General features: G+C 46.2%; 1 protein-coding gene across 5 annotated transcripts; it reads right to left on the reverse strand.

Annotated features, from left to right (window-relative positions):
* Window positions 1-1,902: 1,902 nt before the first annotated feature.
* trmt12 (tRNA methyltransferase 12 homolog) lies at window positions 1,903-25,940 on the reverse strand. 5 transcript variants are annotated; one of them, XM_067996937.1, is made up of 8 exons: window positions 25,774-25,940; window positions 21,763-21,848; window positions 19,310-19,478; window positions 13,871-14,069; window positions 10,368-10,518; window positions 5,478-5,587; window positions 4,708-4,865; window positions 1,903-2,930 (listed from the first exon to the last, which is right to left on the reverse strand). In XM_067996937.1, exons 2-8 carry the CDS (start codon window positions 21,816-21,818, stop codon window positions 2,346-2,348), a joined length of 1,428 nt encoding a protein of 475 aa, XP_067853038.1. In that variant the 5' UTR covers window positions 21,819-21,848; window positions 25,774-25,940; the 3' UTR covers window positions 1,903-2,345. The 5 variants fall into 5 exon arrangements, with proteins under 5 accessions (XP_067853038.1, XP_067853036.1, XP_067853035.1 ...); XM_067996935.1 differs by having other exon boundaries at window positions 21,763-21,852; XM_067996934.1 differs by having other exon boundaries at window positions 21,763-21,852; window positions 25,704-25,940.

The following is a 25,940-nucleotide window of genomic DNA, read 5'->3' on the forward strand; positions in this document are numbered from 1 at the left end:
TAGCAGGACAGGTGGATAAGAAGGCATAAGGGATACTTTCCTTTATTAGACAAGGCATGCAATATAAGAGCTGGGAGGTTATGCTAGAATTGTATAAAACACTAGTTAGGCCACAGCTGAAGTACTGCATACAGTTCTGGTCTCCACATTACAGGAAAGATGTGATTGCACCAGAGAGGGTACAGAGGACATTTACAAGGATGTTGTCAGGACTGGAGAATTTTAGCTACGAGAAAAGATTGGATAGGCTGGGGTTATTTTCTTCGGAAGCTGAGGGGAGATTTAATTGAGGTGTATAAAATTATGAGGGGCCTAGATAGAGTGGATAGGAAGGATCTATTTCCCTGAACAGAGAGATCAATAACAAGGGGGCATAGATTTAAAGTAATTGGTAGAAGGGTTAGAGGGGAGTTGAGGAAAAATGTTTTCACCCAGAGGGTGTTGGGGGTCTGGAACTCACTGCCTGAAAGGGTGGTAGAGGCAGAAACTGCCATTGTATTTAAAGGGTACTTGGATATGCACTTAAAGTGCTGTAACCTACAAGGCTACGGACCAAGAGCTAGAAAGTGGGATTGGGCTGGATAGCTCATTTTTGTCCGGCACAGACATGATGGGCTGAATGGCCTCCTTCTGTGCCGTAAATTTCTATGATTCTATCTTTGGAACTGGTTGTCAACTGATGTTCTTGTTAACCTGATTTTAATCCATCTTTTATTGATTGTTCACCTTTATTCTCATAGCATTACCGAGCCTTACTGATATTCAGCAACCTGTTGGACTAGTGCCTTTTCTGATGTAATATTTCATCAAACATCGTTGCTGAAAACATTCACATTTCAACGAACTTGGTGTCGACAATGCCAATGATGCCCTCGACCACCACATCTTGGTCTCAAACATTAACTCTTGTCCATTGCATCCAGCTTTGCTCGCACAGGGCTAGCAGTGGTCCCACCCCTGCTATCCCAACTTGTGAATGAAGCCAAGAAAGAGCAGCAACAATACCAGTGGGAAAAAGGTCTGAAGGACATTGATTGGGGGGAGGGCGGGGGAGTTAGGATGCATGTCAGAAAGAAGGGATGTTTGAGTCAAAGACATGAATTTCAGAGGTATGGGGGGTAATCTTGGAGATACAGAACAGGTAGGAGGATCTTGGAAAAACAGAATGTGCAGCATCTCAGGGGCATGTAGCACATTGGATGCATGGGGGGTCACATATCCCAGGGGGTCTACATTGCCTTCGATACTTTGAAAAATCCACAAGGCTTCAGGAACAATAGACCATTTTCACACCGTTGTTAAGTAAAATATTATCATAGAAAGTGTAATATGTCATTACACAAAGATAATTTATAATATTGTGACAGGATTTTCTATTCCTCTTCTGCCTTGTATGCATATGAGAGTACATCTGGGCACATTAGAGTCAGCTGGTGTTTTCTTAAAAGTTTAATTAAAGTTTTGGCAATCTTGGCTGATGGCAGCACTAAATTGAGATTAGAGAGAAGTAGGCAGCCTCACAGCTGCAACTCAGACTCGCAGAAATGGAAAAAAAGAAAATCCAGAAAACAGAAGGACATGCAAGGAGCAGCCAACAAAAATAAGAGAAAATCTCTCTGAGTGAGTGAGACAGACAGTGAGTGACACAGCCAAGGAGCGATTAGAGAGACAGATGCAGAAGACCAAGATTAGGAGCAAATCATCACATCTCAGCACCCAGGGTTAGAAACAGCACTAGAATGGTGACTGATAACGACAGCCATTCTCAGGTAAAGGTTTAACAAATTTTGCTCAATTTTGGATAGGTTTAAAAAGCACAAGGATATTTGTTTGTAAGACTACTCGAAGATAGTGTAGGGAGTTATCCTAAAATATGTTAATAAAGAAAAGTGAAAACATGAACAGATTTCAAAGTATCTTTATTTGTAACAAAACAGATTTGCAAAATACGATTTATTTAATGTTTTAGTTTTTCTTTTCTCCCCTACCTTGAATCCAGACTAACCTCCAAGGTTGAAAGGGGCAGGAGTAAAGCTAATCTATTCCTTGGCTGATCCAGTTGAAGGCAAATTATAACAGCACCAGCAGGTTGCTTCTTATGAAATGGTGGGCAGGTAACCAACTCCCAGACCTCTGCCAATTCAAACTCATCACAGACGTGAGCCCATGTTGTACTGCTCCAAGGGGCAGTGATATTTACAAATTTGTTTTTAAAAGGAGGTTGAAAGTTTTAAAGAACTTTATAACCAGGATAAATATATATGAGTTCAGGTAATTGTGGAATCCCAACCTTCATGAATTATTATTTGTGTGTGAAAAGATTAGTACTGTACTTGCAGCACACTTCAATTCTCATCACATGGCCTACATTCCAAGTCCAGTACAACATGGTCAATGTGTGGTGCATAAGACTTCACATGTTCAATATGTAAGATGTTTGTCCACCATGGCCTTTTATGGAGAGTTTCTAGTAAATTCCTAATCCTTAATGCCACTGATTCTGCCCAAGTTTGCCATTCTGGATGAGTAAATGTCCTTTTTACACAGCCTGTCCCACCGATTGTTCCAATTTTTGACCTGTTATCTAGTCCTTTCCACCTCAAGCTGAGTATGCTCTCTTCAGTAGCACCCCTTTTAAATGCATGTGTGAATACAGGAGTTGTAGTCTCAGAGCTGCTCCCAGCTCTCTCAGTCCCTGAAGCAGGAAGCATTACTGTTAAACTCTGCTGCTGTTCTTCACAAGGACCTGCATCAATATTCTTCCTGTTGAAGAGTGCATTTCTGTTCTCAGGATACAGGCTGACATTATGATGAATGTGGAAAATCCCTCCTCTATCCTCTTTCAACAATTGGCATGCTACAGGCCAACCCTCTTCCGAACTTGGAATGAGTCCCAAATTCACTCGATCTGCCAGGTTGTGAAGATGGAGCTGCAAAACACAAAAGGGTTCGATTATAGATTTATAACTAAAGGATATTTCAAACACCTCATTAAAAATAACTAGAATCAAAAGGAAGAACATCATCAAGACACCTCTACCCGCCTTACAGTAGCTGACTTGGGAGCCAAATGTAGAGTTCTGGGAAAAGGTTGCTTATTTATATTTATGGCTCCAGGAGGCCTTCAAAGGGAGGAGGAAAAATTATGTTGAAAAAAAATAAGAGGTATATATGTACCCTCTGGTTGACTTGCTGGGATCACTTTTGGGGCCATAAAAATAAAAATATTTATTTGAATTGACTGCCCAATGTTACACTGCTATAGAAATGCATTCCAGCTGAAACTATGGGGTTGATATGAACGCCCCCACGACGGATGTAAGTGGGTTGGAGGGTTAAAAATAAAAAATCGCGAAACACGACCCCAACCAGCCGCGTACTGCTGCCATTTTTAGGGTGGCGGGTTTTATGCCGTGTCTATGCCCCACTCTCAAGAGATGGGACACTTCATTTTAATATTTAAATCAGGCTCCCACAGTGCAGTTGGGAGACTGATTTAAATTTAACGCTGTCCGTCCGGGTTTCCCAGGGTTCGGGATACCCGGCAGCTAAAGGGAGCTGCCAGATCAAGGAGGTAAATGTTTTTTCTAGCACTGCATGTGCGCCAAGAGGAGCAAGGGTGCTCCCCAAGCAAACCTTCTGTGGATTGTGGCATCTCCTTGCTGCCACGATCGGCCGACCCCCTCCCTCCAAATCCGTGATCTCAAGCCTTCTGTCCCGCGATCGGTCGATCCCCCCCTCCAAATCCTTGATCTTTCCCTCCCTTCCGATTACTGGTCTTAGCCCCCCGCCTTCAACCGATTGCCGGGGATCGTCCCCAATGGTCTGCCGGGCGGGGAATGGAATTTGAAAATGATAATGAGATCCTGCCGTTAAATTGGGCAGGACCTGTGCATTCCCGGGATTTTTGGGTTCCCCCCGCAACCACGCTCCTCCGCTCCCCGTAAATATTGGAGCCTATGAGTTACATTCAGTTTAAGACTTCCACAATGCTTGCCCATCAGGCACTCCCAGTTGAGGTACAGCACAGGCCAAATGTAGAGTAAAGTTTTCTCTTACACCCTGAACCCCAAAGGGCAAAACTTCAGAATATTCCATCACCCTCTCATCCCCACTAATAAATCCTGGTTTACTCTCTGCTAGTCATCACTTTTTCCCCTTGCCTATCCCATCCCCATCCATGCTCCGTAACACAAGAACCATTCTGTCCCATGGAGTATTTGTTTAGCCCAGTTTCTACCAATCCCTATAATCACCAATCCTATTCCCAACCAGGTATTCATCCAATTGAACTATTGTCTCAGCCTCAACTGCTTTTCTTGGGCATATGTTCTACATTCCATTATTCTTGTTAGGGGCCGAGGGAGCGGCTGGCGGGGGGGCGGGGGGGAAGAGTTCCTTCTGACCTCCTCTCACTTGTAGCTTGTTAATTTTAAACGTGCGTTGTTCAGTTCTGTGCTCACAGTCTTAAGTTAAATAGTCTGTATACATCGACATCACCTATGCCTCGGAACTTTAAAGACAGAACGAGCCTGAAAACAGTACTATGCTTAGACTGAATTTTTGGAAAAGATATCCATCAGCTATATCCTAGGGATAAGTAATTCCTCAAGATTTCCCCTCCTTTGGCCGACCAAATACAGAAACCTGTGTAAGATTCGAACAGAAGGCCACTCTATGAGGAACAGTGGGCACATCAGACAGTACCTGCCGGTTGTCACCTTTGTGGATCTTACAGCAGTCCGATACTTTGTTTACTTCCAGATTCTTCACTAGTGCAGCAACTGCATGTGGATTCCACTCGCAGGCGTGGACAAATGCTGCGCCCGCATGCATCAGAAACGGTAAAGTAAAATAACCAATTCCTGCAGAGGCAGAGTTAACCGAAGGATATTATCATTATCAGCTACATTTGTAATAAATGAATGAGACTACATTACCAGTAACCCATGATTCACAAATATGAAGCTATTTCATTGTAACTGGCATTTGTGATACCAGTGCATACCATGTATGACATTCCCTTTCTGAGTATCATAACACAGTGTTACTTTTCAATTGAGATCCTCACTGACCCTCTTATATCCAGGGTCCTACATTACAACAGTGACTACACTTCAGAAGTACTTAATTGGCTGTGTCATCAGGGACATCGGCTGAGATGATTTACTGATAGTGTGAGAACTCAATTAATATGATGTGCTTAAAAGGGCAGACCTTCTAAAGTATACTCCATCTATACTGATGTTAATTAAACTCCCTTACACAGAAGAACAAAGTGGAATGCTGCCAAGTGAGTGCCAATTGAATTGATAAAATGAATGTAGTTTCCCTTCAAATAACCATTTCCTGTAATGTTGCAGAAATGAAAAGCACCATCTTTACAAACAGTAAGACATTATAGATTCATAGAATCACACAGTATAGAAGGAGGCCATTTGGCCCATCATGCTTATGCCGTTAACTTTCAATGTTACCTGCATACAGATCCACAACCACCTCCCCTCTGCAGTCAAAAGAGCTGACCCGAAGTTTCTCTGTGATATTTCCAGAGGAGAACATGCATTTGGTGACATCAAAGGTGTATCTGTAAAAATACATGAGGCATGCTATAGTATTATGGATAGAGCTACACCAATCTTCTGTGACTATAATGATCACTTTAAGAAGCAACAACTATTTTCGAAAAGAATATAAATGCAAACGCATATCTCCAAAATATGCTGGCAGCCTTCACATAGCCCAGGCAGCATCAGAGAGACAGGATCCAAATCACCTGGCCTGGAAAATACACAAAGTTATAACAATACAGCCAAAAGACTCCACAGGCAATGACATCGCTCCAACAGGCAGCCACATCATTAACAAGCAACACCATTCATCAGAGCGATCCTCCTGGGCTATCCATAACCTGCTATGTAAGGCTCACTTCCTACCACTTGATGTCTTTGTTTTATATACGGTGAACCCTATGTGCTGTATACTTCACCAATAATGAATGGATATATGACTGTGTTTTTGTGTTGTAACTGAGAAAAACTGCAATAAAACATTTAAAAAAAATTTACAGCATGAATATCCCACAATCTGACAACGACTGGGTCCTAGGTTCAAAAGACCAAATCCCAAAACTATTCCCCAAATGCTATTGATCCCCTTTATTGAAATTAACTATCAAATTTTTGGATGAAACATCTTTTGGATGAGACAGTAAACCACGGGTCTGTCTGCATGCTCAGGTAAACATAAAAGATGCCACGCCACTAAAGAGGAGCAGGGAGTTTCCCAGTGTCCTGGCCAACATTCCTCCCTCAACCACCACCACCAAAAGTAGTTCATCTGGCTATTCATTAACTTGCTTTTTTTCGGCCTTGCTGTGTGAAAAATGGTGTCCATTTGCTTACTTAACAGTAACTATTCTTCAAAAGTGTTTCATTGGATGTGAAGCACCTTGGGACGAATCTGAGGAACATTTAAGTTCTTTCTAACTATCTAATTAAATCATGTTATATGTTGAAGAGCTAACGTTAGGGGCATGGCTATATTGCAGCTTATGACCTAATTCCTGTAGTGTCTATTCTCAACTTGATACTCATTGATCACTCCGTGAATCTATCCACCGAGTAGCTGAGCCATACAGACCATCAAAGTTTGGTCTCCGGTTTGTGCTGCATTAGTGTACCTCATCTGGGGAGCAGTCGAGGTGCTACCATCGTCCTCAGTAACTGGGTATCATGTGAGGACAGAATTAGGTTTGCTTGTGCTGTCCCTGTGGCTGATGGGGACATCACAGCAGAGACTGAATCTGTAGCAAAGAAAAGACATTGAGGGAAGGAGCTCTAGAAGGTGGTGCCTAGATAGATGAAAGCTCTACCGTCAAGTGAGGAATGATGGGAAGACAGCTGCATAAGAATCCAGAATTGAAGGACTATAGGATGGTGGGCTGAGGTTGGAGGAGATTGCAGAGGTAGGGTGCAGAGGCCATGGAGGAATTTGTAAACATTGGCAGACACAGGTTGTGGGCTCCTGCAGTTCAGAGTTAGGTGCTAGGTTTGCAACCAGTGATTCCCTGATTTGAATCTCCTCACTGCCAAAAAGTAACCCCCCTGAGCAGTCTACCCAGCTGCTGCAAGGGTAACAGCATTGCTGGGAGGTCATCAAGAGCCTTGTGCGAAAAGACTGCCCCTGCCCCCAAATATTACACACTCCTGCCCCTGTATTAAGTCGTTTGATTAAGGATTGGCTGCAGAAAGTTGCATAGGAGCAGGTTGCCTGTATAATGGTGTGGCACTTCACTGAGAAGACTTAAAGGGGTAGAAAAATATGATCCATTAACGGAATGCGTAGGATGTTAACAGGATTTACAGTATTTACATCTTCACTCATCACTTCTGGTATAAATGTTTCTTCAGCATGTAGTCTCAGGTTCAGGGTCTAATACTTCTCCATGATCACGCTGACTCGTGGTCGTTAAGGTCAATATGTATTTACTTAATTGAGGTAAACTCTTTCCATTTCCACTCCATTTTTTTCACTCATGGTTTTCCATGGTCCAACTGCACAAGGAGAACTGGGGGGGGGAGTGGAGGGGAAGGGAGAAACAACTTGCTTCCACATCTCTGCCAATCCTAAAACTGGTTACTAAGAGAGAGGGCCGGAGATGACCCTCACTCCCTCCCTTCTAGTAGGGAAGTGCATGGCCGTTGGTTGGGGTCACCTCATAACCACATCTCGGTGGGTGAAATTGAACCTTCACCCCATCATTATGTGGCACTGTACACAGGTGCTACATCATGTTGCCAACTCTGAACAATTGGTCCATTTATTTCTCCACCATATTATATTCATATATAATGAACACATTTTTAAAAATTGTGCTTCTTATATTACCTTTTTCTATTTTGTGTCCTTCTATATCTCACTGCACATGCTAAGATGTGCTAAGATGGCCAGTGCTACTCTGAACTGGCAGTTAAAAGTTAACACAACAGAGGCATAGGGTGACACACTGTCTGTTTTTTCTGTTCCTTGTGTTGGAATTGCTTGACCTCCATTCATTGTCTCTTCTAATGATATAGCTGAGATAGGACTCAGAGGAATCACAGGTTAAATCTGTGTCCTGCCTCTCTGCAGTGCAGGAAGCCGAGCTGTGCCACAACTTCTGGGGCAGCATTTTAGCACCTGCTATCGGGTGCGTTCCTGGCGGGGGGGGCCCCGAAAATCGGGCAATCCCGGAGCAGGACCGGAGCCCGCCTCGAACCCACGCACTTCCAGGTTCCCCACTGACGCGCCGGCGTGCGCGTGTAGCCCCTACTGGTGGGAATCCCGCAGGCAATTAAAGCCAGCGGGATGCCACTTGAACGTATTTATTTTGCTTGTTCAGGTCATTAGCTGACCTGATTAAGGGATTATGTGAGGAGGGGTGGGATTTTAAAGCAAACTGGGACTGTTTCCCACACTGGGGGAAACACTCCCAGGTCAAATGGACCTGTTGCAGCTGTCAGCCTGTGGCAGCTGCAAAGGTCCATTTGACGGGTGGGGGGGGAGACCCTCACTCATTGCAGGAGGCCACTCTGTCACTTGGGACAAAGTTTGGCCTCCACCACCCTCCTTCCTGACAATCAAAGTCACCAACTTGCAGACTTACCCCGGGGTCCAGAGACATGTACCTACCTTGCGGACCCCCTCAGATGTACATCTTCCGGATGGGGGCCGCCGTAGCTGCAGTCATTACCTCCTCGGAGGGCGAACAGCATCACCAGCCTCGCCATCCACCTCTGACACATGGAGCTCCACAACACAGTGCTGTGACACATCCACCTGTACAGCAGGAGGGAGAGCTACCGCAGAGAGAGATGCGTCGCAGAGAGCACTACCCTCACCACAGGGTCCACAGACCGAGGCTCAGCTTCCTGGACCTCTCTGAGCAGCAGTGCACACGGAGGCTCAGAGTCACTCGACATGTAGTCATGGACATCTGCAGCCTCCTTCATGCCAAGCTGCTCCCGGCTGGCCCGAGCACCGTCTTCTTACCTGTCGCTGTCAACGTCACCACTGCCCTCAACAACTTCTCCTCCGCATCCTTCCAGGGTGCAACCGGGGACATCGCCGACGTCTCTCAGCCGTCTGCACAAAAGAGCCCTGCAAATACACCTACACCCACTCTGCAGTGACACAATGGGTGGCATCAGTTGTGGGTCTTCATTGTGATCCTCAGGAAAGGGCATTATTGCACAAACCAGACAAGATTCGTGAAGACATGGCAGTAGTGGTGCCAATATAATATGTGATGTGAGTTGCTCAGAAATTCAATATAAGTAACAACCGTGACAAACCTTCAAACACCCTTGTGCATCCCCTTCATGCTCATGACACGTTTGCCTTACGCTGCCTACTGCACATATGTGATGCATGCCCTGTGGCTGCAGCACGGGTAGTGGCAGGTTGAGTGAGGCTGACCGTGAAAGAGATGCACGAGAGGGTGAGTATGAGATAGAGCCATGAGATTGTATGAGGATTGGGTTGAGTGGTAGTGGCGGGATGAGTACTGGCGAGGTGAGTAGGTGCAGGTAAGATGAGGATGAGGTTTGAGTGGGTATGAGGGGTGATGTGACAGAGTAGTGTTGGCAGTGCAGAAGGAGATGTGGGGTGGGGGCGGTGATGTGGCAGACGGAGTGTAGGGGAAAGAGTAAGTGTACTCACTTCGGCTGACCCACTGAGGTCATTGGAGCGCCTCCTGCATTGTATGCAGGTGGGCGATATGTTGATGGTGCAGGTGACCTCCTCTGCCACCTCGAGCCAGGCCTTCCTGGTGGCAGAGGCAGGCCGCTTCCTCCCGCCCGCCAGGGGGAAGATCTCTGTCCTCCCCCTCCTCCTCATCCCGTGTATTGATACCTGGAGTGAGGCATCATTAAACTGGGAGCAGCCTTCCCCCTGGGCTGGTCCATGCTGTAATTTTTTCTGTTTGTGGCAGCATCTGTCAGTGGAGGACTGCCCCTTTAAATAGAGCTCCTCCAGCTGACAGATCTTACTGCGCATGCGCAGCCCGCCCGACGCGCAGATCAGCAGCGGGGAACCCGGAAGACCAGATAAGTGGATCCAATTGGGCTACGATCGCGCGGGTGGCTGACTGATTTCGCCGGGCGTGTTACCCACGCACCCGATAGCCCCCCCACCGAGAACCCGCAGCCCTGCTAACATCGAGCCCCTGATGTCTGTTTGATTTAATGGAAGAAATTTATCACGCTTACATAAAGACCATTACTGAGAAAGAGTCAGTCAGTCCCATTGGCAATGTTGCCTGTGCAGGGAACTTTAAGTTCTTTGGGAGTTGGGATATAATTTATGTCTGTTTATTCTGCTCTCACCTGATGCCGTTATCAATGTGGTGAACCCAGGCATCATCTCCCAGCAGTAAAGTCACTTTTGGAGTCCGAAAGCCATCGGCAGATATTCTGCCTGTTTTTGCAATGCGTTTTACTCCTAGTGCATCAGCAACCACCTGCCACACTTCTGGCTCTGCAACACAAGGAACAAAAAGCAAACCAGGAGGTACATTTTAAAGTTCATTTAGTTCTATATCAGGGACAAATAAAAATAACAGCTTGTGATTTTCATGTTGCTTAACTTGTTTTGCCTCCCTTCTTTTCGGCCCCCATGTCATGAATCACTCAGCACCTTAGAGGGCAGACAGGCTACATGGTGACTTTTCCTGATTTTATTTTCTCTCGCTCTCTGCTCTAAGCCTTCTCATTGAACCACAGCCAAAGATCCAGAACTTAGCATCAGAAAAATCAAAGGTTCCATAGCAAGCTTTGACCCAAGAGTTCAGCATTGGATTTCACCACAAAAAAAATCTCAATCTTCTTTAGTGTAAGTGCATAATGTATTTTAACTGAGCAATTTTAGCCTTTTTAAGCATCTAATGTGATTTATTTATCTCTGTTCAAAAAAAGATTTGTTTTTATCCAAAAATCTTATTTTCTCCTCTGACAAATTCTTGGGTCTCCTCTGCTGTGTGCCTTCTAAGCCTCTACCTGGGCTGCCCCAAGAATAGTCAGCAAATGCTCCTCAAGAGCTGCCCAAGCATGATTCTGGCTCTGATCTTCCCTCCATCCCTGCAGGTGTATTTTCCACTCTTCAATGATTTTAGTGAAAACAAATAGATGTGAGTATAAAGCAGGAATACCCGCCTGATACCAGTGTCTAATTTTTCACTAAAGTTAGCAAAGATGAAAAATATACACACTGCTCACCATGTGATATCCTCCGTGGCAACACATCTGAGGTTGCAACATGGTATGCACTCCAATGCTCCACGCCAGTGTAGAATCACAGAAAGGTTACAGCACGGACCGAATCTATGCAAGAGCAATCCAGCTAGTCCCACTCCCCTGCCCTTTCCTGTAGCCTTGCAAATTTTTGTATACAGTTGGTTGTATAATGTAATAATTATTAGAAAACATTTTAATGGTTCATGAAGCCACATACAGTAACTCTTTGGAGTTCTAAAGCATGGGAGAAAGCTCAGAGAATGCAGGTAAATATGTTTGTGCAGAATTACACTATTGTGACTGTGTTTTATGTTTTTATGAATTCGCTCATTTTGTTTGGGCACTGGTTTAATCATTCATTCCTGATCTCAGCTACATTGTTATGTGGAGGTCAGACATGTCCCCTCAGAAGGAAAAACACATCAGCAGATTCCTGGACTGCATTCCAGTGGCTGACTCAGAAAGGCAATGGTAGACATTGTCTGCTGACCTTAGTTGGTGAATGGATTGAGGAGGGAAAATATAGTGGGGGTTAAATTGGTTAACCCCTGAAAATGGGTGCTAGGATCGTGGTGCGCGATTAACCTGCGGCCAGTCGTTGCGATGAAGGCAGCACATAACATTCATGCTGCTTGGTGATTTCAGTGATTGCTGCGTGCAGCCAGCACTACCTGCACTTTCGAGTGGCTGCACACACCAGCAGGGGGGCCCGATATCGGGAGTGGCTAGCACCACTTAAAGGCAGCCTGTGCCTCTTAAAGAGGAGGTGCACTGTGGCTGCAGGAAGTGGTGGCAGTCAATTGCAAAGTGAATCTGTGCTGCAATATAGTGAAGTATGATGATGATGGGAATTCTGGAATTTTTAAGGAGCAACAACTTGGCTGCTCAAAGTTTGCGGGACTCTAATATTTTCAAAAGATAAGATATGGGTCTGAATGGAGATCAGAAATCGCACACGTAAAACATAGATGCAGGTCTCGTCCTTAAGTTTAAAAACTGTGGTTTTATTTTAAAATATTGAATAAAGGTTGCTCAAAACTACATCCCACATCCTCCAATCTGCATGCCAGACCCCACCAATCTGCCAATTTGAGTTTCGGGCCTGCGAGACAGCGCGCACCAAGGTTATCTGCTGATGCACTAGAGGCCTTGGTGCAAGAGGTGGACAGAAGGAGGGGCATCCTAAATCTGCAGGGGTTGGGGGGGGGCAAGAGACCCTCCAGACATATGCTCCTGAGGTGGTGGGAGGCAGGAGGAGACGAGGTCCATGCCAGGAACATAGCACCAAGAACATGGATACAGTGCCGGAAGAAATGCAATGATTTGACACGAGTGGTCAAGGTGCGTGAGTTCAACTGTCAAGTGGCATATCCTACCAAACGCACCACTAGCCTCATCCACTGCTCCAAGCATTACACCCTCCCATCACCCCTAACAACAAACTTATTCAATCAGTACTCAACTCTTCCAACCAGATGCTTCCTCTCACCCTCACACATTATCACTGTTGCAAGCCACACAATCACAACTCACAGGTCACACACTGACAGCTATTCAATCATGATATCCACATCACCCAAAACATCTTGCAGGACATTCACCGACACACTTCCTGCTTCCTTGCAGGAGAAGGTGGCGCATAACAGAAGACAGCAAGTGGCAGTAGCTCCATGGAACATGAACCTGCTGTCCTCTCTCAGGATGACAACATTCCTGTCCCACCCCTGCCACTCTTCCAGTGCCCTTGCTGTTGCCTGTCAGCTAGCCAGCCCACTCCCTGTCATAGGAACATAGGAACAGGAGTAGGCCATTTAGCCCCTCGAGTCTGTTCCGCCATTCAATGAGATCATGGCTGATTTGTGACCTAACTCCATTTACTCGCCCTAGCCCCATATCCCTTAATACCTTTGGTTAACAAAAATCTATCAATCTCAGATTTAAAATTAACAATTGAGCTAGCATCAACTGCCGTATGCGGAAGAGTTCCAAACTTCTACCACCCTTTGTATGTAGAAGTGTTTCCTCACTTCATTCCTGAAACTCCTAGCTCTAATTTTTAGGCTATGTCCCCTAGTCCTAGTATTCAAGTATAGGAGACCTCTAAAAACAGGTACAAATGCACCAGCAGCCAGAAGCAATAATCCAGCAACTAACCTGGAACTCCTGCATGATCCCTTTAAATAGCACTGGTTGGGGTTCCACCATGCCATTTAAGACCTGTTCAGGCAGTGCGTTGGCTGGAGCGTGGAGTTCCAAAATAGCAGTGGTCCCTTTAAATCAGCATTGCACACTGCTTTATGTCATAAGTTCTCTACTCTACATGCTGCCGGCGTTCGTTAGGTGCGGAAGCACCATTACCAAGACGGCGTCCTGCGTATGTCACGCCAGAAATGTGTGCGTGCATCTCGGGTGCCATTTTCGGGGCTTAGGTGTCCGCATAGCGCCTACAGAACGGGCGCTACGCAGCCCAATTTAGCCCCCAGTGAGTTAGCAAAAAGATAATCCAGAGGAAACACACAATAGGTTCCCTAGCACTGAGGTTACCAGCAGAATTTATGCTGCAATGTTCTCCAAACGGTTCATGCTTTAAGTCTTACCCAAACTTTTCCAGATTTCTGCCTGGAATGCATTGTCATTCAGAACAATCATGTCTCCATGCCTCTTCCACACTTGAGGCAGGTCATTACTCAGTTGGTCAGTCCACAGCACTCCACTGCGCTTCACCAATGCACAGAGCTTCTCCTGCAGTCGTTGGTGGGAGGATATTGCTAAAGACTTCTTGGATGATATTGGGTTCTGAAAGATATATTTGTAAAACATTTAGGAAGCAGTATTGAGAGAAAAGCAGATGCATGTGACAATTGATTCTAAAGTAGAATGGGGGGAAGGAGGAAGTAGTTAAAGAGGTCAATTATTTATTGCACCATAATTGTCTGCTGGCCAGTTAGTGTAAAACTGGCTGGACACAGTTGTCACCATAGTACTGGCCACATTTCCGTGCCTTCATGTTGCTTTCCTGTTTAACTAATATTCCATGCTGCACGTTAAATAAACAGCACTCATCACCATGCCAGTCATATTTCCTCCCCTCTGCTCCGGAAGGCATTGACTCTTACCTGGATACAGCTTCATAGGTTTTTGCAGCACACCAATGCCTCATCCATTTTTCAGGTGTGAGCCCGGACAGTGAATGCCAGCTAGCTATTCAACTATCAGCTGACCCTGATCATGTTCTCAACTAACATTCATATACACAACCATTTTCCAGCAGAACGTTGTGGATAGCGATCAGGAGTTGGAACCATTCCTCGCCCAGTGGCGCTGAGAATGACTGCAGGATCTCAGTTGCTACCTCAGCTGAGCTCAGATAATGCAGCACAGTTCAAGATGGACCTGGTCTGTGTGACTTAGTGACACATTACATTTACTCAGTAAGTCACTGAGGGAGCTGAGAGTAAGTACTCTGAAAGTAGGGTAGACAAAAGCCATGTGTATTCACTATGGCAAATTCAGCGGTGTATCCTACCACAGTCTATAGTGGCAGGAGCTCTGGATTTAGGTCATTTGCCTTATAAGGTGGGTAATTCTTTATTCTGAACAGATCAAATTGATGATATTAAATAAATGATGCTAAGGGACCGATTTTTGGATGGCCGAGCGGGTGCGTTGGGGGCGGGGGGGCTCCTAAAATGGCAGAATCCCGGAGAGGGTTCGGAGCCCGGCTCCAACCCGCTGACCTCCGATGACACGTTCGGGTGTGCGCGCAGCTCCCGCGTGTGGGACTCCCACCGGCAATTAAAACTGGCAGGATGATAATTTACATTCTTATTTAGGTAGTTGAGGTACGTGACAGACTTCATTGACTGGAGATTTTGGCAGGGGTGTAATTTTGAAGGATCCTCAGCGTGTTTCCCGTGCTGTGGGAAACACTTCCTGTTGGAGCAGACATGTTTCAGCCAGTAGCCAGTGGGAGATGCAAAGGATTATTTGACAGTTGGGGGGGACACCTCATTTATTGCAGCAGGGCACTCTTGTCACTTCAGACAAAGTTTTGGCTGCAACACCTTTGTCATTCCACTCAAAATTATTACTTTATACTCTGAACTCTGCTGTGCAAACACATTTACCTACTTTGCGGACCCCCTCAAACTCACACCGTCGGGATGGGGGGGGCGCCATAGTTGCATTCATCACTTCATCTGAGGACGAGCAACATCATCAGCCTCGCCAGGCACGCCGTCCACCTCCGCCATGTGGAGCTCCACAACACAGTGCTGCGCCACAGGCACCTGCACAACAGCAGGGAGGGCAACAACAGAGAGAGAGGCGTCGCAGGAGGCAGTACCCTCGTCACAGGGTCCACAGACCGAGGCTCAGCTTCCTGGACCTCTCTAAGGAGCAGTGCATACGGAGGCTCAGAGTCAGTCGCCAGGTAGTCGCGGACATCTGCAGCCTCCTTCATGCCGAGCTGCTCCCGGCTGGCCCGAGCAGCATCTTCTTACCTGTTGCTGTCAAAGTCACCACTACCCTCAACTTCTTCGCCTCTGGATCGTTCCAGGGTGCCACCGGGAACATCACCGGGGTCTCTCAGTCGTCTGCACACAAGTGCATAAGGCAGATCACCGCCGGCTTGTTTCGCATGGCCTCGCACTATATCAACTTCCCCATGGATGACCTCAGCCAGACAGACAGGGCAGTGGGATTCAACGCTGTGGCTGGCTTCCCACGGGAGCAAGGTGTAATCGATTACACCCATATAGCAATACGAGCACCTCCACATGAGCCAGGACTGTTCATCAACAGGAAGGGCTATCACTCCATCAACACTCAGCTCATCTGTGACCACCGCAAGGGATTCCTTCACGTGTGCGCCAAATACCCTGGCAGCTGCCACGATTCCTTCATCCTTCGGGACAGCAACATCCCGCCCTCTTCCATACGCCGAACACCCGCAAGAGCTGGCTCCTCGGGGACAAGGGATACCCCCTGCACATGTGGCTGATGACACCTCTGAGGAACCCCGCCACCGAGCAACAGCGTCGATATAAGGACAGCACATTACTACCAGGTTGTACAACTGAGCATGCTGTAGGGCTGCTCAAGATGCGCTTCAGGTGCCTTGATCCTTCTGGGGGAGCGCTTCAGTACGCACCAGACAAGAGTCGGACGCATTATAGTCGTCTGTTGTGCCCTGCACAACAAGGCACAACAGAGAGTGGTGCCGCTGGAGGAGGCCCCATCCACGTCTGCCACCCATATTGAGCAGGAGGAGCAACCCATGGGCAGAACAGCGATTCACCTGGCTGCTCGTGAGGCCAGGGAGTCACTGATATGTGAACGGTTCTCCTAATATCAGACAGTGTGAAGAGTCCAGTCCTCACCACCTGGACAGAGGAGCGGTCACACCAGCCCCCTCCCCCACCTCCTGCACAAAATAGTCGTGCAACTATAATACACCCACTGTGGAGTGACCCAATGGGTGGCATCAAGTCTGGGTGTTCAGGGTGAACCTCATGAAAGGGACTTATAACACAAGCTAGTCAGGAATGGCCAAGACATGGCAGTAGTGGTGACAATAATAATATTTAATGTGCCATTAACAAAAATCAAATATAAATAAAAACATGACCAACCGTCAAACAGCCTTGTGAATCCCGTTTGTGCTCACAAAACCTTTGCCTTTCGCTTCCGACTACTCCTACATGGTGCTTCCACTGTGGCTGCAGCAGAGGTAGTGGCAGGTTGCTCTTGTTCATGCCCTGATCGATTAGATGCTTTGGGCCTACGCCCTCTGGGTTTTGGTGCCCGTAAGGGCCCCTCCAAAGACTGCTCCATCTGCACCTGTGCATATGCAGACTCGGCCACCTGGAGAGGAGGCAGCATTGTGGGTACTGGTTGAGAGGGGGGCAACGGGTGAGATGTGGGAGCGCTTTGAGTGGCCATCCCTCTCCTGGACCAGGCCCACATCACTCCTACCACCCTGCTGTATGACAGTTTGGAGGACATGTGTGAAGCTTTGTAAGGCCAGTGCCAGTGTATCTGCCTGCCTGTTCAAGGTGGCAGAAAGTTGCTCACCCTGAGTCTGAAGGGCCGTTATCAATGCATCGCTGGACTCATTGGTGAGCCGTGCTTGAAGCTCAATGAAGGCTAGCGTTCCTTCCATCGCAGACATTCCCGCACTTACCCGCGACATTCTCTCAGAGATGCCCTCACGTCCCTGTGACAGTATCTCAGAAATTCCCTCCTGTACCTGTGCCACCATTCCACTCGTGCAGGAGTTGGACTCCTCCATCCTCTGTGCGATTGTGGAGAGTGTGCGTGGCACCTGTTTCAGTACCTCGCAAATGTGCTGCTGCCCCTCGATCATTCTCCTTTTAAAGGATGGCCCCCAGGGTTCAGCATCTGTGTCCAGCTGAGCAGAGCCTGGAGAAGAGTGCTCCCACCGACGTGGACTCTCCACAGCTGCCCCTGCCACCAGTGTCTGCTCATGCTCACATGTGTGTGGTGACTTACCATGTGCGACCCCAACTAACTGAGGACGGAAACCCACCGAGGTGTGTGTATCTGCGCTGGTGGATGGCGTGCTCAGATGTGACGGTGTCCCCTCAGAGGCTGGCAGGTCCTCTGAGGAATCGCCCTCCACCGTCACGGCGGTCGCTGAAGGCCCTGTAAGAGAACAGAAGGCAATATTAAGCATGATGACAGATGTTGAGGTGCTGAAGATGGCAAGGCACGTTAACATCATTTGCTATTGTGAGTGCTGAATGTTAAAGTTCTGTCACCAGCCGTTTGTCGGGTGGCAGTCTCGGCGTCCCCAACGGACAGGCACTCAAGGGTGTGGCTCACTTCATGAGCCTCCTGCTCCGCGTCCGTGAGGACCACCTGATGTTGCGGCCCCCCTCCGGTCTTCGCCCTCTCCCGTGCATTCTGGACTCTCTTCTCCTATAAGGGGAGAAAGTAGAGAGGCGTGAGTGAGGGATGGTGACATGGCAACCACTGACTGCATTGGTTGGGTGAGGCTGACCGTGAAAGAGATGCATCAGAGGGTGAATATGAGACAGAGCCATGACATTGTATGAGGATTGGGTTGAGTGGTAGTGGTGGGATGAGTACTGGGGAGGTGAGTAAATGCAGGTAAGTTGAGGGTGAGATTTGAGTGGGTGTGAGGAGTGATGTGATAGAGTAGTGTTGGCAGTGCAGAAGGAGTTGTGGGGTGGGGGCGGTGATGTGGAAGATGGAGTGTAGGAGAATGAGTAATTGTACTCACTTTGGCTGACCTAGTTAGGTCATTGAAGCGCCTTCTGCACTGGATCCAGGTGTGGGAGAATTTGCTGCTGCTGGTGACCTCTTCTGCCACCTCGAGCCAGGCCTTCTTGGTGGCAGAGACAGGCCATTTCCTCCCGTCCGCTGGGTAGAAAATCTCCCTCCTCCTCCTCACCCCATCCAGTTGGACCTGGAGTGAGGCATCGTTAAATCTGGGAGCAGCCTTTCCGCTGGTCTGCTCCATGCTGTACTTTTGGTTGGTTGCTGCAGGAGTAGCATCGGAGGAGTGCCCCTTTAAATAGGGCTCCTCCAGCTCACAGCCTGTGATGCGGGTGCGCAGTCCGCCCGCTGCGCAGGTTGACGACAGGAAAGCCGGAAGCCATGGTAAGTGCCTTCAATTTACCTGCGATCGCGTGGGGAATGGACCGATTTCACTGGGCAGGTTACCCATGCGCCCAGTCGCCCCCCCCCCCACCCCCGACTGCCATCCCGCCTCCCTGGTAATATTGGGGCCTAATAGTCACGAACAGGAACTAAATCGCCCGCTTTTACCAATTTGGCTTGCAACTGTAACTTTGTAGTCTACACCATGTATAAGTTGGATTTATGGTATACCATTAATAAATCTATCTTGCTTGAATTTCTTCTCAAAGTAACTACCAGATGACGCGTCAGCACCTTGCAATCACTTTCCACGCCTCCGATATTCTAGTGTCGTGTGAAAGCTCAGATGTTCGTGCTGTTGTGTGCACCAGTGGGGTGAGAAATCCTACCTTCATTTCTGTGATTGTGCAGGTACTTCCTGGAGCCACAGTGTCACATAGGTTGAGTAGATGGAGCTGACAGAGTTTATTGAAAATCACAGGCAATGCCACTGAGCCATCGGGCTGCTTCTGGAGGCTGTAGGCCATGTTTAGAATGCCATTCTTCTCTAAATACTGTCTGTGAGAGGAAATAAAATTAAAGGAGGTTAACAACACCTTCAGATGTCAGGGGTGAAGGAAGACTGCTGATTTTACGGGCTTCTTTAAATTGAATTACTAAGCGATCTCTAATGCTTAATGGGTCTCTTTTATTAAAATCTGATGCTCAATTCAAATAATCTAGAATTTGTACTTTTTCCCCAATTGTCCCATTGAGCCCCTCCCTCTGTCAAATGTGGTTCAGAGAATAATCAGAGACGTGCCAAAATTCAACTTATGAGCAGGGCCATTGGAAAATTGCAGGATGGTGGCAAAAATTATAGGGATTTCCTTCATTTCTTGCAGTGACATGGTAGGCTATTGTGGGTATATTTTGATCTCAGTTGTCATAAATCTGCTTGTCAAATTGTTTTATTGAATGTTAAGTTGTTTATTATCCTTCCTCCTTTGCCAGTTCACACTGGCACTCATCTTCCCCCTGCACCTCAGTTCATGACAGCACTCTTCCCCATTCCCCCTTCTCAGCTCATGGAGCCTATCTTCCAGCATTCATTCCTTTCGAGAGATCAGGAACTCCCAATCACGGTGTGCATCCCCTGAAGCAGCAGGAGCGACAGGCAGGAACTGGGAGGAGGAAAACAGGAAGCAGAGCAGGTTGATTTTCAGGGATCCTGCAATAAGATTGCGGCCATAACATTCTAGATGCTATGCTTAAGACATCAGTAGCAGGATCTATCTATTTCATAGCAAGGGAAGCAACATATTTAACAATGACATTTGAACTATATATTTTTTACAATAGATACAAAGATTCACATTAAAGGGGAAGGCCGGGAGGGGCGAGGGGTCAGTACTGTGTAGGGTATCAACCTCGAGATATGTCCCAAATACATTTATTTATTTTTTCTAACTTTTAAAAACAATTCCAATTTATGAAGTTTCTCTGCAACTCCCTCCATTTGGTATCTATTTTCTCACTCATGGTATCATTCTTGTGGATGAATTAGGGTGCCATATGCCTAGGTGCAGGAGGGAAGAAGCGGTAGGAAGAAAGGGCGGGGCTATATTTTCTTGAAGCATCTTTGCTGTGTAACAGTGGAGCTAGCAGTAGTCCCAGTCTCAGAGCTTTGTTCGTGTTATTCTAGGAGGTTTCATGGCAGCAGCCTTAGTGATTCGTTCCCTGGTTTGGAAGGGCAATTCTTTTAATGACACTTAACAAACAGATGTCTCCTCCAACTAAATATTGGGAAGACCGAAGCCATTGTCTTTGGTCCGCGCCGCAAACTCTGTTCCCTAGCCACCGACTCCATCCCTCTCCCTGGCCACTTTCTGAGGCTGAACCAGACCATTCGCAACCTTGGCGTCCTATTTGACCCGGAGATGAGCTTCCGACCACATATCTGCTCCATCACCAAGACCGCCTACTTCCACCTCTTGACATCACCTCTGCCCCTGCCTCAGCTCATCTGCTGCTGAAACCCTCATCCATGCCTTTGTTACCTCTAGACTGGACTATTCCAATGCTCTCCTGGCTGGCCTCCCATCTTCCACCATCCAAAACTCTGCTGCCCGTATCCTAACTCGCACCAAGTCCCGTTCTCCTGTCACCCTTGTGCTCGCTGACCTACACTGGCTCCCGGTCTGGGAACTCCTCGATTTTAAAATTCTCATCCTTGTTTTCAAATCTCTCCATGGCCTCGCCCCTCCCTATCTCTGTAACCTCCTCCAACCGTACAACCCTCCGAGATCTCTGCGCTCCTCCAATTCTGGCCTCTTGCAGCTCCCCGATTTTAATAGCTCCACCATTGGCGACCGTGCCGTCAGCTGCCTAGGCCCTAAGCTCCAGAATTCCCTCCCTAAACCTCTCCGCCTCTCAATCTCTCTCTCCTCCTTTAAGATGCTCCTTAAAACCTACCTCTTTGACCAAGCTGTCCTAATACCTCCTTATGTGGCTTGGTGTCACATTTTGTTTGATAACGCTCCTGTGAAGCGCCTTGGGACGTTTTACTATGTTAAAGGTGCTAAATAAATGCAAGTTGTTGTTATTGTTATTGTTTCAGAGAATCAAAGGGCAACTACAGAAAAGATTGGAAAAGTAAACAGTAGTTCAAGATGGGAGTTAATCTGGTCCAGACAAATATTGTTGGATGTGAAATATGATATACTATTATTGAAAAATTCTAATTATTTGTATCAGTTATGGAAAAAAATCAATAAAAAATTAGATTTAAATAAAGTAACAGTCTGTTTCCTGCTTGACGAGCATGGCATTCTTACACCTACAAAACTGTTTGATGCCTCACCTGTATTTTTGTGCAAACTGAGCCTGAGTCACAATTGCAATAGCTTCAGTCTGCATTCTCAGTCTTCCATAACTGCAAGTCTCTTACTATCTTAAAAAAACACATTCAAATATAAGCAAATTAATTATCTCTGATGCAGCAAATGGCTATAACTACTGTTGAGACTCATAGAGAGGTCCTGACTAATTGTTCCACACGTCAAACCATTCCAGTGTGCCCCTCTTTGTAGTGAATTATAGTACAAAATGTCCCTAGCACACACAAAAAGGACTTGTTCCCAGTTATGGTTATGCCTGGAAAATGGTCTACACAGACACACACAGTCAAATACTAGATGAAATGCCCATGCAAATACATATTCGAGATGCAGTAAACATCAATGGCTTTGCTAGCATTTATCTCTTAAATAGGGCTTTGAACATCCTGGCTTCTTAGTTCCATCAGTGACTGAAGGCACATGGTTTTCTCCCTAGAATAACAGGACATTTGAAACCATGGAGGGAAGGGGATGAGTAGTTCTAGGTGTAATCTGCAGAATGCTAACACATGCTTTGAATAAACTCACTGTGCACATTGTGCATTTCCTCATTGGTGCATTCATTAGAACTGCCAATATGTAGGAAATATAGGGAGTGAGATTCAAGATTAAAATGAGCGACACAGATCAGAAGCATATTTAAAAACATGGAGCAGTGTTTATTTTTAAAATTGAAACCAAACTGAAACTTGACAGGTCTGCAGATTGTTATAGGTAGGCAATGTGTTCTTTTAATTAAATAAAACTAGTTTTATGATCCCGTCATTGATATTTTGTATAATATTTTTTTAAAGCATTTATGCTCATTTCTCAGGTATCAATGTCCCAATTCTGTATCTTTTGCCTTACAAGTGTGCTTAAAAATAATTCAAAGTTAATCTTTAGTTCTTCCAATGGCTCAGTGGGTATCATAAGGTTTAGGTAAGTTATGGAAAAAGACAAGGAGCAATCTAGAGTAAAAATACGTAATTGGAGGCGGGCCAATTTCAGTGGGCAGAGAGTGGATCTGGCCAAAGATTGGCAGGCAAAACTGTAGTCAAACAATGGGCAGCCTTTAAAGAAGGTACAGTCTAGGTACATTCCCACGAAGGGGAAAGGTAGGGCAACCAAAGCCAGAGCTCCATGGATGATGAAAGAGATAGAGAGCAAGATGAAGCAGAAAAAGGGGCATATAATAGATGTCAGATTGATAATACTAATGAGAACCACGATGAATATAGAAAGTACAGAGGAGAAGTGAAAAAGAAAATAAGAGGGGCAAAGAGTATGAGAATAGACTGGCGACTAACATAAAAGGGAATCCAAAAGTGTTCTATAGGCATATAAATAGTAAGAGGAGGGGTGGGGCCGGTTAGGGACCAAAAAGGAGATCTACGCATGGTGGCAGAGGGCATGGCTGAGGTACTAAATGAGTACTTTGCATCTGTCTTTACCAAGGAAGAAGATGCTGCCAAAGTCACAGTAAAAAGGGAGGTAATTGAGATACCGGACGGGGTGAAAATTGATAAAGAGGAGGTACTAGAAAGGTTGGTTATGATTGGAGTAGATAAGTCACCCAGTCCAGATGGGATGCATTCTAGGTTGCTGAGGGAAGCAAGGGTGGAAATTGCAGAGGTGCTGGCCATAATCTTCCAATCCCCCTTAGATACGGGGGTGGTGCCAGAGGACTGGCAAATGTTGCAAATGTTACACCTTTGTTCAAAAAAGGGTGTAAGGATAAACCCGGCAACTACAGGCCAGTCAGTTTAACCTCAGTGGTGGGGAAGCTTTTAGAAATAATCCGGGACAAAATTAATGGTTACTTGGACAAGTGTGGATTAATAAAGGAAAGCCAGCACAGATTTGTTAAAGGCAAATCGTGTTTAACTAACTGGATTGAGTTTTTTGATGAGGTAACAGAAAGGGCTGATGAGGGCAATGCGGTTGATGTTGTGTATATGGACTTTCAAAAGGCGTTTGATAAAATGCCACATAATAGGCTTGTCAGCAAAATTGAAGCTCATGGAATAAAAGGGGCAGTGACTGCATGGATACAAAATTGGCTAATGACAGGAAACAAAGAGTAGTGGTGGACGGTTGTTTATAGGACTGGAGGAAGGTGTACACTGGTGTTCCCCATGGGTCAGTACTAGGACCGCTGCTTTTTTTGTTATATATTAATGACTTGGACTTGGGTGTACAGAGCACAATTTCAAAATTTGCAGATGACACAAAACTTGGGAGTGTAATAAACAATGAGGAGGATAGTAATAGACTTCAGGAGGACATAGACAGGCTGGCGGAATGGGCAGACACATGGCAGATGAAATTTAATGCAGAGAAGCGCGAAGTGATACATTTTGGCAGGAAGAATGAGGAGAGGCAATATAAACTAAATGGTACAATTTTAAAGGGGGTGCAGGAACAGAGAGCCTGGGGGTATATGTGCACAAATCTTTGAAGGTGGCAGCTCAGGTTGAGAAATAGTTAAGAAAGCATACGGGATCCTGGGCTTTTTAAATAGAGACATAGAGTACAAAAGCAAGGAAGTTATGTTGAACCTTTGTAAAATACTGGTTCGGCCACAGCTGGAGTATTGTGTCTAAGTCTGTGCACCGCACTTTAGGAAGGATGTGAAGGCCGTAGAGAGGGCCCAGAAAAGATTTACTAGAATGTTTCCAGGGATGAGGGACTTCAGTTCCGTGGATAGACTGGAGAATCTGGGGTTGTTCTCCTTAGAGCAGAGAAGGTTGAGAGGAGATTTGATAGAAGTGTTCAAAATCACGACGGGTTTAGATAAAATAAATAAAGAGAAACTGTATCCATTGGCAGAAGGGTCGAGAACCAGAGGACACAGATTTAAGGTGATTGGCAAAAGAACCAAAGGCAATGTGAGGAAAAACGTTTTTACGCAGCGAATAGGAATGCGCAGCCTGAAAGGGTGGTGGATGCAGATTCAATCGTGGCTCTCAAAAACGAATTGGATAAATATTTGAAGGGAAAAAAATTGCAGCACTACGGGGAAAGAGCAGGGGAATGGGACAAACTGGATTGCTCTTACAAAGAGTTGGCACAGGCTCAATGGTCGAATGGCTTCCTTCTATACTGTAACAATTCTATGATTCTATGCATCATGCACCGTGGTACTGAGACACACAGGCCAGAAGAGCCAAGGTTTTTAAGTGGGCAGCCTTGAGTGTGGGAGGGGGAAACAAAATCAGTCAGAATGCCTGGTCCTGATTACTAACAGGGCAGTTCTCCCAATGTCCTGTCCAACATTTATCTCGCAACCAACACCACAAAATACATTAACTGGGCATTTATCTCATTACTACATGTAGAACCTTGCTGTGCACAAATTGACCACCAGTGATTGGCCTTTAAAAGTAATGAACTGAAGTGCTTCGGGACATCCTGATGGTAAGAAAGGTGCTATATAAAAGAAAGACTTGAATGTGCCTTTCATGACCTCATGATATCCCAAAGCGCTTTACAGCCAATGAAGTACTTTTGAAGTGTAGTCACTGTTGTAATGTTGGAAATAATGTAATGTAAATGCAAGTTCTGCCTTTGCTGGTGATTGAAAAATGCATATCTGTGGATGTCAGGTGAGGAGGGCAAGATTGGGCTAGGCTGTTTTGCTCATTAATATGCTGACAATCAATATCTAGGCTCTCGCATGAAGAATGATCATAGTACAGTACCAGAGAGCTGCCTGTGCTGCCATAATCCCAGCATGTGTCACCACCTTCAGGAGAGTCATCAAACTAATCTTACATTAAAAATGCTCTGCTTACCTATGGCAGTCCAGGTGAGCAAATATACAACAGGGGCAGTGAGAAATAAAGTTTACTCCATGAGTGAGTAACATTACAGCACCCCCAGCACAGGCCTGTACAATCTGTTGTTTATTCTCTCCCCTTACCAGCCCCAGCTCCCCCTTTTTCTCTGAGGATGACTCCTCTCCCCCAGTCCAAGGTCGGAAAAGCTCCAACCTGCTTTCAGCGTCACTTATCTTCAAACTTAGGCCACTCGATCCTCATTCCCGCCACTTTTCTTTTCCATGAATCGATCTTTTATTTACATTGGACTATAACTGATCCGAGATGTGATCCACAATCGTCAGTGCCGCCCGGAACCCTGAGCTAGGGTACAGGCGGAG

The sequence above is a fragment of the Heptranchias perlo genome, chromosome 15, assembly GCF_035084215.1.
Source record: "Heptranchias perlo isolate sHepPer1 chromosome 15, sHepPer1.hap1, whole genome shotgun sequence".
In the NCBI taxonomy this organism is placed as follows: Eukaryota; Metazoa; Chordata; class Chondrichthyes; order Hexanchiformes; family Hexanchidae; genus Heptranchias; species Heptranchias perlo.